At 37.6% G+C, this 14,389-nt stretch overlaps 1 protein-coding gene across 1 annotated transcript in view; it reads left to right on the top strand.

The window, feature by feature from the left end:
* The window catches only part of FMN1 (formin 1), a 1,985,060-nt gene that overhangs the window by 1,294,968 nt on the left and 675,703 nt on the right, over positions 1-14,389 (top strand). Inside the window, exon 12 of the mRNA XM_044074155.1 lies at positions 12,513-12,633. Within this exon, the coding sequence (XP_043930090.1) occupies positions 12,513-12,633 (121 nt within the window). The remainder of the gene's footprint in view (positions 1-12,512; positions 12,634-14,389) is intronic.

Raw genomic sequence — 14,389 nt, 5'->3', positions numbered from 1 at the left:
CAAAGAAATGTTCAAAATACTGAATTAAAACATTACTTTGCAATGTACAAAACAAAAGCTGTAATGTTTCAACTTTTAATTGTTTTCATTAAAGTTCATATTAAAGTTTATTTTGGTCTATAGACTGACGTTTTACTTCAGTATTTTGATCGTTTCTTTGAGCCAGTCCGAGTGCCAAGGTCCCTGTTGCCTAGTTTGTTCATTTTACAAATAGGATAGGTTAATTAAGACAAAAAATAGAGAAACTGGTTAGGTTTAAAATGACAAGGACAGCTAGCCTGGTGCTTACCAATGAAAATAGAATGAAAAGGTTTACCTAAACTTTACCTTGCAGTGCGGGAATTCTGAAGCAAAAAAAAAATCTGAAATATAAACCGCGAGCAACCATTTTAACTATAAAAGTATAAAAATTAAACAGTTCTCTACACTCAAAAATATTACCACGACCAGATGAAGGGACTTAGTAATCACAAAGGAAAACTTCCATCACTCAAGTCCTTCTTAGGCAGAAGCTGGAAAAGACATTTCTAATCTTCTTCGCAGTGCTGATGTGGTCAATCCCTGTATTATAATACGTGGAATCAAAAATAGGAATAATTATTTGAAATGGCCAATTTCCAACCAATACTGCTTCTTCTCACAACAAAAAATCATCCGGACTTCTATTTCATTGACTAATCAGTTATTTATCAAGAACTTTACCTTTTAAAGGCAGTTTGAACAACATTCTCTATAAATAATGACATTGGCACACTATTTTTCCCCTCACATCCAACCGATAACCTGAGTGAACCTCTATCAGTTACCAAGAACTTCAATGTCCCAAATCCAACTTTTTTCAATAGACTCTGCTTGCTAGTGCAATTCTAAATCACACTGCTGAAAATATGGACAGAGCTTTGAGTTTTCCTTTTTTAACCAGCGCAATGTAAGAAAAATACCCATCGATCATTGAAAAGTGTGTGTTTTTTGAGTAAATGAAAGCATGGACATAAAACTGTAAGTTACACTTTTGGATATGTCCTCCTGTACTAGTTTAAAAAAAGATTCTGCAGAACCATGATAAACATGCACAGGGAGGAGTGTACAACAGTCAATTCAAAGCAATTCCCACAAACTATGACATTTTGAGTTGAAATCAGAACCCAATTCATAGGTTCATAGGTTGGTACTAGGCTATCTGCCCTAAGGCCTATGCAAGCCTAGCCGTAACAATTCCCTGGAAATTTTTTCCCACAATATTTACTTCTCTGGGCCCCTTTCTAGCAGGGTGACTGACATGATCCCCGGGGTGAATTTCTTATCTCCCATCCAATCATCAAGGTTCCTTTTGAAGAGGGCCAATGAGGTGCTCTGCTTGACATGTATGGGCAGTCTATTCCAGAGTATGGGGAGTCTCTGGGTCAGGAACCTATCCCTCCAGCATGTTTTGTTCAATGTGATGATAAGGTTTAGATCCCTGGAGTGTGTGGCTCTGAGGGATTGGGATTTCTTTAAGTGGAGCATGTCCAACAGCTCAGGGTCTGACATGGACTTGTATGTTAAGTAGAGATCGCCTCCGAGTAGACGATATACCACAGAGTATACTGGAGTTTTTTTAGATGGTCAGCATATGACATCTGCTTTAGGCCTGTGATTCTTTTAGTGAGGTATTTCTGTGGCCTTTCCAGCTGTTTCAGATGTCTTGTGAGGTACATACCAAACTGGGCATTATACTCTATAATGGGTCTAATGAGGGATGAGTACAGTGGGACAATGACCTCCTTTTTTCTGGATGAAAAGCTCTTAGTGATGAGGTGTGCCACGTAGAAGGATTTCCTGACTGTTGTGGTGATGTGGTTATCGAAAGTGAGACCACTCTCCACTTGTGTCCCTAAGTCTCTCATCACACTTTCGATGTTTAGTGTCCTGCCACCTATGTGGTAGTTCACGGGTACATGTTTTTTTCCAAAGGGGATGACTATACATTTCTTGGCATTAAGCTTGAGCCCATGGCTCTGGCACCAGGCATCTGTTTCTGTAAGGCCTTTTTGTAGAATATCCACATAATTTGGGAATTCAATAATGGCTCCCAGTTTGCAGTCATCTGCAAACTTTGTTAGCCAGAGTCCCTTAATGCTGGCCTGTACTTCAGAGAAGTAGATTCCAAACAAGAGTGGTCCCAGGACTGAACCCTGAGGTAATCCACTTGTCACTTGTCTGGAGATGGATGTTGGAGTTGGCTACTTTTACAGTCTGGGTTCTGTCACTAAGCCAGTTGTCAACCCATCGAGTGACGTAGGGATTTATGCCCGGCTTAGTAAGTTTATCTATGATTCCAGAGTGGGGGATGGTGTTGAAGGCCTTGGCGAGGTCCAGATAGGCTGTGTGGACCTCCTTATAACCCTCGTCCACAGCTCTGGAGACCGATTCGAAGACATCAGTCAGATTCAGGAGACAAGATTGGCCCTTCACAAACCCAAACTGGGTGGGGTCCAGTGTCTGGAGGTTGCCAATGTCTTTGTTTATAAGTTCCATGACAATGCATTCCATGCCCTTGCAGATCAGGCTTGTCAGACTGATGGGACGGTAGTTCTTGGGATCCAAGGTGGATCATCCCTTGTGGAGTGGGATAACTGCAGCTGTGCGCCACTCAGTGGGCACGAAGCCTGAGGTGAGGCTATGATTAAACATGACACTTTGGTGGGGTGCCAGTTCATTTTGTAGTTCATGTAGTACACAGCCTGGGATGTCATCTGGTCCCATGGATGCTGTATTCTTAGCTTTGGAGAGTGCTGTTTCTACCTGTGTGGTTGTGATTATCAGAATTTGGCAATCTTTTGGTATTGAGATGGGCCCTTTAGGGGTTGAGAGGGGAGTGAAGTTGGCACTAAATCGATCTGCCAGGATATTGGCAATATCCTTGGGATTGGTATATTTAATGCCATTCTGTTGTAGTTCAGAGCAGATCTGAGCATTGCCATTTAGATTCCTGACATAACTATAGAATGCCTTGTGGTTGTCTTGGAATCTTTGGCAATTTTATTTTCATAGCTAGCTTTTGAGGATTTTATGAGGGATTTCATCTTCTTACTGAGGCTGGTGAGGGAGTTTTTTGCATCCTGGGATTTTCCTCTTTTCTGCAACAGTTCAACTGCATAAACAATTCAACTGCATAAAATTTGCCATGAATACATTAATGAAAACTATGTTTCAAGGAATGAAATGAAGGTCAGTCACCGACTGACTGGTCCGATATACAGCTACTAGCAAGTAGCAATGTCACCACCCCCACAATTTGAAATTCCCACTCCAGTCTTAAACTCCAAGAGTCCCAAAAGGCAGTGTCATCAACCATGCCCCTGACATTGTGAGATATACATGATGACGGCAGCAGTAATGTAAAGCTGTAAATAAAAAAAATTATACAAAAAATTGTGAGTTAAAGGGGCCACCCGGAAATTTGTGGCACCCCACTATTTTGCCCTCAAAACCGGTAAATACCGAAGAATTCGGTATGGTTGAGAGGTATGGTCCCAACTAGGGACTTTTATTTGGTGAACACTATCCTTGATGTTAAATATATTTTAAAGAAAAATCTATTTCTCTTTGAATATGCCCAATACCTCCTCTTCTGTATACCATTTGCATAGAAAAAGTATTTATAATCCTTCTGTAATGCCGGCATTGTGAGGAGGACATTAGAAGTTTGAACAGTAATAGAAGGAATCATCTTACAATTTAACTAGGGACAAGTACAACCTGTTATATCAGTTGTCCAATAATCCACATACTCGTATCATGAAACCAGACAAAGGAGGTGGAGTCATAGTTATGGATTACACTACTTATGTATATAAAATGCACCAGTATTTATTTGGTTCAGAATTTTTTGAGACTGTTACCAAGAATCAAATAAATATAGCTTACCACAAAATAGATTTGGCTTTAGATGACCTATTTATGGGGAGTACTTTTGACCTGGAGACAATGAGATATTTGAAAATACTCTATCCAACAATAACAGCTGTCTTTGGTATAATCAAAACCCATAAAGATGTATTACATTCCCCTCTCAGGCCGATAGTCACTATTTCCAAATCTAAGACTGAGCCCTTGGCAAAATGGATAGACTTTAGACTAAAAAAAAAAAATTGATGTCAAACCTCATACTTTGAGGGACTTTTAGAACTGCCAGAAGAAAATAGGGGGAGTTCATTTTGAGGAAGACAGTTTGTTTGCAATGGTAGATATCAAAGATCTAGTTTTTTTTTTTGTTTGTTTTTTTTTTTGTTCCTCATGTCATAAGTTTGGAATGGTTTTGACAAACTTTAAATGATGGATCAGACTTAACAATTTAGAGATCAATATCCTTGTCACATTTATGGAGCATGTTCTGACCAGCAATTATGTTTATTTTGCGAATTAAATATTTAAACAGATAAGAAGAGTGGCCATGGGAGGAGCATCTGGCCCTGTTTTTTGTAAACATAGTGTTGGTTTTGGGAACAGGAATGTGTTATATCTTCAGCATATAGTTGTGAGCTTTATCTATATTTGAGATTTTTGGATGATCTGATTTTTTGTAGGAGTTCAGACAGCAGTTTGAATAATTTTCTAAGATACATAAACAGCACCATCTCCTTTGTAAAATTCACCTTTATCACTATTGATACAAAGATTAACTGTTTGGGCATTTCTCTTTACAAGGACATACAAAAACATGCTATTGAATCAAATATCTTCTGTAAATCCACTTTCTCTAATAGTTATTTGCATTTTACTAGTCTACACCCTTTTTTTGGCAAAAGTAGAATCCTATAAAGGGCCAGTTTGTAAGATTTGGTAGAATGGTTTCAGAAGATCCTTGTTTTTTGGGAGAATGTTAAAAACTTAAAACAATGTTTTGGATAGGGGATATCCCTGTCTCTATTTAACACTATTATGGGTAAAGTTATTCAAGAGAGAAATATGAAATACAAACCTATTTTAAAAGATATTACGGGGACATTTATGGTTGAAAAAAGGCTGGATGAGGTTTTGACAAGGCCCTTATTACAACTTATAACAGTCAAAGTTTGGACATTAGGCATCTCATTACCAAAAACTGGAATTTGGAATTTGGTGAAGGAAGTATTTGGTAATGACATTGGTTTTCCCTCTGCACTGAAATATGTTTACAAGAAGAATATGAATATTAAAAATATAGTAGAATGACCATGTAGAGAATGTAGATCTCATGGAATGCTTAAATGTAGCAGTTGTGCACAATCCAAATACATCTGCAACAGTGTAAACATATGTATAACAACATATCCTACAATTATGTAATAATTGTAAATGTAAGTGTAAAACTATAAGGGTAGTGTATATTGCTTTGTGTGCATCACGTGACAGTTTCTATGTAGGTAAAACTGAGAGACAACTAAGAATGAGAAGTTACGAAAATTATTACGCATTTAAGAAGAGGGATGTAGGCAAAGCACTTTTTATACATTCTGTGGGCTGTTTGAACTTTAATTTTTTTTTATTTTACATGTTAGAAAACATTCAGGTGCCTACCTAATTGAAACAAAGGAGTTACAATGGTAAATTAAGTTAAATGCTACCTCCACATCATGATTAAATTATAAGACATCATTAAATGGATTACTGTTTTTAAATTCTATGGACATTTAATCTATTTTCTGTTGTGTGTGTTTTAGTTTTATATGTATGTTACACACATTTGTAATTTTGTATATACAAATATACATAATTTCAATATTAGACTTTACATTTAAGTTGTCTACATGTTTAGACTTAATTTTTTAAGTATATTATTTTTTACATTTTTAAACTCTTTACAGTCAGGTTAGGGTAGCTTTTCAAGGAATTTTAATTATTTAACTAATGTAATTAAAAGAATTGTTTAATGGATGTTTAGTATCACATGTTAAATTAGATTTTACTTTATTAAAGCTGCTTGTATTAGGATGTTTTATCTGAAGAAGTCTTGTAATTTCAGGATGAAAGCGCTAATCCTTTTATTAAATATATTGACTGTTCTTGTGTTTGGACATTGTTTTAATTTTATTGTTGGTTACTGTTACTGATCACTAGCCTCATATGTAAAGCTATGGGGTGCATTATCTCACACTTTAGAAATTGTCAATGTCCATATTAATAAAGTGTGGACCTTCATCAGTTTGGCTTTATCAAAGGAAGGTCCTTACTCTTGAACCTCTGTTCTTTCTTTGAAAAAATAACTGAAACAGTGCTTAGTGGTAATGTGGTCCATACAGCATATCCAGACCTTGCCAAGCATTATTGACATTTACATTTGAATGTAAATCCTTGCATTATGCAATAGATAGCTAACTGGTTCTCTGATAGAAACCATGTGGTTATAGTAGCAGGTGTCACTTCTGAAAGCAAAATAGTTACCAATGGGTATACCACAGGGCTCAGTTTGGGGCCCTCTCCTATTTGTCATATATTTCTAAGTCCTTCAGGCCAGCACTTTTGGCCAGTAGTCAACTAAGTTTGCAGATGACTGTAAATTGGTGGTGGTGGTTAAATCTTCAGGTAATTCACAACTGCTCCAACATGGCTTAGGCCATGCCAACAATTGGTACACTGATATGGTCTCAAATTAAATGTAAAACAAATGCAGCACAGTTAATTTTGGTAAATAAAACAGTTTCACTTACCATATAGGAGATGCATCCCCTCCAGTCAAACACTGTTGTAGGGTATCTGGGTACTTTTGTTGATAATTCCTTATCATTTGAGCAATATGTATCCACAACAGTTCAGAAAACCTTTTATCTGAGCCATCTAATTTCCAAAGGCATCTCCACTAGACCCAAAGAAGTATTCATTCCCCTTTACTCATATCTTATCAGACCCATTATTGAATATAACACACTTTTTGACATATATTATTATAAATATTTCATGCAACCTGAGAGACCTCAGAGAATCATAACTAAAATTATCATTGGCCTCAAAAATTTTACTTAACAGGAGAGATTGGCAGTCCTTTCTCTGTACTTGGTCTCTTACAGATGCGTCCGTGGAGATCTATGTCTAGCATTTTGTGCCATGAAAGATTCAACCCTATTTGATCTCCCGTTCCTTCACAGAACTAATATACATCAAATAATTGATTAAAGGAATTAAACCCTAATCAGCAAGTTAAAATGTGATGCATTTGGCATGGTAGAAGCATATCCCAATGTATCCTTCACCTCTGGAACAAACTTCCACTAAATATTTAGCAGAATAGTATCCTTGCCACCTTCAGGTTAAACGTAGATAATTGGAAGGGCAGTCTCAAATTCTCTTCTGGCATATCTTTTCTCACCATTCTTGAGACTAGTAAGAAACTTTGAATAGGGTTTTTGGCTAGGACTGAAATGGTCTGTAGACTGATTGCCTAGTACTTACCTATGAATCTATGAATATGTTGTCCTTTACAACAGAGAGTCGAGTTTCTTCCAACCAGCTTATTTGTATTATTTTATAAATTTCACAGAGAGTCTTAGCTGCTACATTTTTAAATCCATCTTATTTTTTTCTTCCTATCACCAGCAGACTCTATATATCCCTAAGAATATTGTATTGTTGCATAACCCTTTCAGTAACCGTTTTAAATTCAGAGCCTTCTAAATGCAAGTCCTGGAATAGTAAAACTAAATGTATGAAAATGGGGGCTTACAAATGGAATATCTAAGATAATTCTGTCTTGAGAGTATTCCCTTTTCTTCATGATATAGTGATCTTTGAGTAAGTATATACTAGTAGTAGGGACTGAGGGGTATAGCCTCCCCCCCCCCCACACACACACACACACATACACACATTAGGAGTGCAGGACTGCTTGCCTGCATGCTAGTAATGGCTTTAAATGAGAACAAAGATTTGTCAATATCTGTTGCTGTTCTTTAATTTGTGTTGTTTTTCCCATAATTCTGGGATGATCAACTACAGGTCTCAGGTTTACAACAGAAGACTGTATTTTTTTGTTTTAGATACAGTACCTGATAACCGCTGTATCTTCTGAATACTGTCTATAACACGCAGCTCACATTTTAACTGTTAACAATTCATATAAGAATGTAGCAAATTGTACATTTTTTAAGGTCACATGTTGTAATGACAATAACAATATTCCTTCATTTTAAGGTGAATGGGTATCCAAGGAAACGCACTGTTTTGACAGGTCTTGCGCAATATACAAAACTGATAAATGACATTGAATATTTTTAATCGTTTTTCCATGTCAACCATAAACAACCATTCTGCTGACACTGTTAACATGCATTGCCCTATACCTGACTTTTGTTGTGCTACAGTTTGTTTACTTCTAAAAGAAAACACAGCTTTTATCAGCTGATGATACTGTGTGTTTGAATGGGAGTAGTAATTTATTTAAAATGTTAACTGTGGTTAAGTGATCTGGTCCAAAGACTGTCTTCATTCATGCCCCAAGCAAGAATATTAAACTTATAGCATTATAAGTGCTAAGAAATCTGTGTATTATGAGAATGCAGTCACGGTACATTTAAGAGATGCCAGTGGTACAGTTATGACCAGTGAGCTAGAATAAGGAAGGCTAATAATGACCAGTGAGCTAGAATAAGGAAGGAAAAAGCTGCTGGTAGAAGACCATTGTTTGGAGAAGAGGGTGATCTGTTCTAGGTTCCTGTATGTACTGACATTCATAAAATGGGTTATTAATGATGGTTACTGTGACATTTACAAATGATGATTCAGTAAGATGATTATGGATGACTTTCCTGAAAAAGGAAAGTGTAGGGACATTTGTAGTCTGTCAGTGTAGAATACCAAACAATGACAGTAAATCTGCTGAATGCAGTTTTTTTAGCTAAAGAACATGGGGGTTGGGGGGGGGGGGTTGATGATCTTTGAAACATAGTGGTGCAGGAGGATTAACCTAAAAGAGGGAACTTGTTGGCACCTCTAAGGATGAAGGAATTGTCTTTACAGAAGATCAATTTTAGTTTCAAGTAGTCATCAGGAAGGTCGCTACTAGAGAGGATAAAAAGTTTGCTGAAGAACAGGACCTTGTTTAACCCCAGTGTGGTGAAAAGTAATTAATTTTGGAAGAGAATAATTTTTTTTCTCCTGCTCTCGCCAGGACTGTTCCCAGTGGCTGCTCTGCCATTGCCCATTTGGTTCATTCTTTCCAGGGATGAGATCCAAGTATTTCCAAGATAGAGAAGACCATTTCAGTCCATTCTTTCCTACTTTCTCCAGCAAGAGTCAGATAATAGAGCTTGAGACAGTTTACTGGCCCTGATGAGCAACCTACCCTCTCACCCTGGGAGCAACCACTCCAGAGTCTCCTCCAAGACCATAATGGCTGCCTGCTGAGGGGGAGCATGTCTCTGCATAGTAGCTTCCCTTGGCTAATTTCTGTGATTGCAGTCTGGTTGCCTGCTTTCTGCTGGATCATAACTCCACTGAGCAGACAACTTGTGCTTACTCTAAGTGATGTTCATTTGGTGAACCAGAGCTGCTTCTATCCCTCTCCTTGGATACACAAGCCAGCAGCAGCCACTTATTCCCATCTTCCCCAGCTAGCTGCTACAGGCACCTAAGACTTATTACAAGCATACCAAACTCCATTGTCAATGTAAGCTTTCTGCCACCATCACTAAGTGACCACAGCCCAATCACCTTTACAGTTGTCAGCTATCCTATAACAACTACCACCAACAGTAAAAGCCTTCAGAAACTAGAATAGCACAAATATAGACAAACTGAAAACCTTTCCATAAGCCATGACTGTGAAACCATATACTCTCTTCAATGACCCCAATACAGCAGCTGTAAACCTAAGCAATGTTTTGCACCAGCTGCAAGATAAATTCTTCCCACTTATCCACAGACTTTATAAACCCACCAAAACTGAATGGCTACCAACTGAATTCAAGCATATTTTATTTCTAAGGTATGAAACATGTCAAAAGTTGAAACAGACCCTCACAACTGACGACTGCACCTGTTTTGTAGTGTAATCTAGCTAAAACGTTCATCAGAAGACACAAAAGAAATCTCCAAACAAGGAAACAAATTACCCTCTTGCATTTCCCTAAACACTTTTGGAAAGAGGTTAACCTGCTTATAGGAAGAAATCCTCCAAATGATACCCTGTCTACAAACACCGTTCAATGTAGTACAGCAAAATGTTTTCCAGAAGATTTCCCTAAAGAATTTAGCAATCTCCCATCAATGAACTCTACATTTCACACAGATCATACATTGCCCACCCCACCATCATTCTTCCCCCTCTTCTACTTCAGAAATATACATCTCAAAGATGTCTGTATTATACTTGAAATATTTTTAGCTGGCACCATTCCTGCATCTGAAGACATAAGTCTACGTCTTCCTCTCACCCGCATGTAAAAAAAAAAAAAAACATCATGCCAAAGATTTGGAAAACTGCTCTAATTAAACTCATCCCAAAGCCAATCAACCCAAATGGTACCACTCCCATTCAGTAACTACCCTCCCAATTCTTGGCAAACTTCTTGAAAAGATAGTCTACACCCAAATCTCCCTCTATATACAGCAGTACCACTTACTGTGCTCCAAGAAACATGGATTCTAAATGGGACAAAGTAGTATGACATTACTTTAGCCCCTAAGTGATGACAACCTGCTAAACTCTTATAGTGGCGGCTTTACAGGTGCTCTATTTATAGACCCGACAAAGATATTTGACCTTACTAATCACTATCTTCTCCAAAACAACATAATGGGAATTGTTATCAGTCCAGACACTGCTCTGTGGTTTAAAAACTTCCTCACTGATGGACACTTACAAGTTAAAATAGGATGCTCCAAATAAGAATTTGACCTATTTCCAAAGGTGTAACACAATGATCCATTCTTGCCCCCTCCTCTTCCTTATTCATTAAAAAACGTCGTCGTAACCTCCCCTATCTCCTGCTTATTTTCTATGCTAATGATATGGCCATTTACCGATCAGATCACTCTCAGACCAACATTCAGTGCCAACTCCAGTCAGACTTACATGAGCTCCATCAATAGCTCATTAACCAGTAAATTACTACTTAACCCCAACAAGATGAAAACTATGCTTTTTAGATCTCCACAAAAAACTCACCAAGCATTTGACTCGCTAACTATTTTGACCTACACAACCATTTCATAGAGACAGCTTCTACCTTTTAAACACCTAGGGCTGTGGCTTGATCAGTCACTAAACTTCCATTTCCACATAGACAATGTGAGAGCCAAAATAAACTCCCTCATCTTCTGGGCCAAAAAAGAGATCCCCTTTTCTATCCCATCCAGCCAGCACAGCCATTGACAAAGGAGTTCTTCCTTTTTCAACTTCAATGTGGACTCCCAATTTTTCCTTCTGCCTCCAAGAAAAAAAGCATTGCCATGCTAGAAACCATCTCTAACAGTATCTGCTAATTCATTACAAACTCGCCTCTATGTGAGCATCACTGTATCACCCTAGAAAAAAGCCAAATGGTCCCTATGAAACAAAGATCTGTCCTACTTTTAGAATCCAAACTCTACATACTTCTCTAGCTCAACACATTTACTCCCCTTATATGTAGAGCTCACAAAACACCTACTCATACAGCCTGAGACACTACTCAAAAGCCACACCAACTGTCATTACCTCTAGATCAAAACTTCCCAGCACCACATGTGCTCTCTTCCCTCAGGCACCTACTCTTTGGCAAGCTCTCCATATCAACATTAAGGAAATCAAAACTTATTCCAAATTCAGAATGCAGCTCAAAAAGTACTTTTTTATCCACACCAAATCCTCCTGCATCAACACAGGACACATCACCTAACCTTTTTCCTTTCTGAGTCTCTTCTCCTCTTTCAAGATTCACTGAAGATTGACCCACTTTAGAAACTAATGTATATATTGGACATGACACTTTTCTTGATTGTACATTTCCCTGGTCTTGTGGAATGTATATACACAGCTTTTCTATGTAATTAGTCTGAACTATTCTAGTTTAGCTTAGATTTCTGTATTTTTTGTCTGTGAAATGTTTGAATTTGACATGGGCTGAGATTAAAATCAGGCAGTACTCATCAGTGCACTGCCCCGGTAAACAAATATAAATAAATAAATAAGACACTAAACAAGCACAGATCATCTGCAGCATAGTCTGGGCTTTATCTGTCTACATCATGAAAGTGGCATGACAAAAGAGTATTGTTGATGATTGATGGGAGAGAGAAAAACTTAATGAACCATTGAATGTCTTAGCATGTCCATTAATTGGAAAGTCATTGTCCGGTAGTTGGGTACAGAATAATGACTAATCAGTGGTAGAATGACCAGCAGGGAACAAGGTTGTATATAATTAGCACAGCCAGACATAAAATGACAGCTATATTGGTTAGGATCTATTCTACAGCATTGCAGTCATTGTTAGATGTGTGCTTTTGCTGCATTTATTTTCTGACCTAGACTGTTGTAAAGCCATTTAACTAAAAGCTATATTAAATTCTTGCAGGAGCCAGGAACAGAGAATAGCATTTTCCCAGTACCAGAGCCGCAAGAGATCTTACTAGCTTCTCAAGTAAAGTTTGATGATCTGACTAAAGACTTGAGGAAGCTTACAAACGATGTAGAAGGTACTTAAATTTGCATTTATGTTTGTTTTGCTGACGCTGAAATTTGAGAAAGTGCCATTAATGCTAAATGAAAGCTTCTGTCATATTTCTTTCTGATACCGCTACTATTAACTAAACCGTGAGAGAGAGAACTGAAGGACACAGGCAGAAATTGTGACAAAGTATGGCAAATGTCCACAGCATGAGTAATGCGAGTATGGCCCATGCCTTACCTACTATCTGGCAGGTACTGGCCTGCTAACAATGTAGTCATTTGTTTGTATGAAATGTTTAAATATAAAGCACTGTGAAGTCATAGTATTGGTTAACTGCATCTACTTGTGTTTTTTTCTTAAAAAGTTTATTGAGCTTTTCTCGAGAGGCCTCCACTGAATCAGGGCTTTGCACAGTCAAACTTTTCCAGTAAACAAATGTGAATAAATGATTACGTCAGCATTATTTGTACTGAGCAAACTGAGACTGCCAATCCTTCTCAGAGGTGTGCATCCAGTAAGATTACAGTCCTTTTTCACGTACCTAACTGCAAATGCATGTGATTGCTTATGTGTCTGTCAACAGATGTACTGTATCTATATACCCTTGTAGTAATTGCATGCAGTCAAAAATATTTGAATAAATGTACTATAAATCATTCTGTGAATGTTTTGTAACAATGCTTAAGTGCAAGAATTTATCTATAGAGTTGTGAATGAATACTACTTTAAGGCCTTTATTTGCTGAAGAATAAATAGCTGTGGATGTCACTGTTTTGCATACAAATACCAACATAATTCAAGGTGAAATTCTAGAAAGCAGTGCAAATTTTATTGAAAATAATCAAATTTCCCAAGAAAAAGGATTAATGTATACTACTTGGAAGGTACTTGCTGTGTTTGGTTTGCCAAACCATTGTTATGATTTGATAAAATGTTACTTGAGTGCATGGCTCTTTCTAAGGGATGATGACAAAGGTATGTAGAAATTGTATTACCTGCAGGTTTTATTTCTGTAAGCAAATTTCTAGGTCAGTGGTGTCTGCTGTAGTTTCAAATGCAGTTTAATATTAACAATAATATTAATAATTACAGCACAGGTTTCATTCAGAGAGCATGTGGTTTATAAAATATCTTCCCTAATCTTGGTCAAGTGTGAGATGGATGCATTTACAGCATGTCAAGTATAGTTTATTAACATGTAACTCATTGATTCTTCTCCATAAAAAAAACACTGCCAAGACAGTTTCTGTTTCTGCATCAGGAGTGATACAAAGTCTTTGGGCTTTTCTTTCTTGTAGTTGTGCCCCCATGGAGTTAAGAAATTAGAGTGGGAAAAGCCTCCTCCTCATGGCCATATGGGGGTGTGGGTGTTTGCCCCCTTAAATTGCTTTTCATTGTTGTTTCAGAAGCTTGATGCTTAGTAGGCATGCTTCATTTGGTTGAAGACTTGGCTCAATTTAATCTCAGTGAAATGTAGTGGGACTGAAGATTTCAACATCAAGCCAATATTTACAAATGTTAGCTGAATGTGTACAGAATGTGTGACTTGATTTTTTGCTGCAAGATGACCATGACGACATCATTTATTAAACTGAAATGCAGCATTCACAACTTTTGAGGTGCAGTCTCTATCTGAGGAGTACACTCCACTTGTATGAAGGAAACCTTTCCACTAAAACCATTGCATGCAACATAGCTAGTATCAGTTGTGCACTACTCCAATCAAACATGGAGCTTATGATGCCCTATACAAGCCTATACATCACTGTGATGATATGGAG

The sequence above is a fragment of the Protopterus annectens genome, chromosome 6.part0 (assembly GCF_019279795.1).
Source record: "Protopterus annectens isolate FY-2018-M chromosome 6.part0, PAN1.0, whole genome shotgun sequence".
Classification (NCBI taxonomy): Eukaryota; Metazoa; Chordata; order Ceratodontiformes; family Protopteridae; genus Protopterus; species Protopterus annectens.
This window is presented reverse-complemented; position numbering and strand designations above follow the sequence as displayed.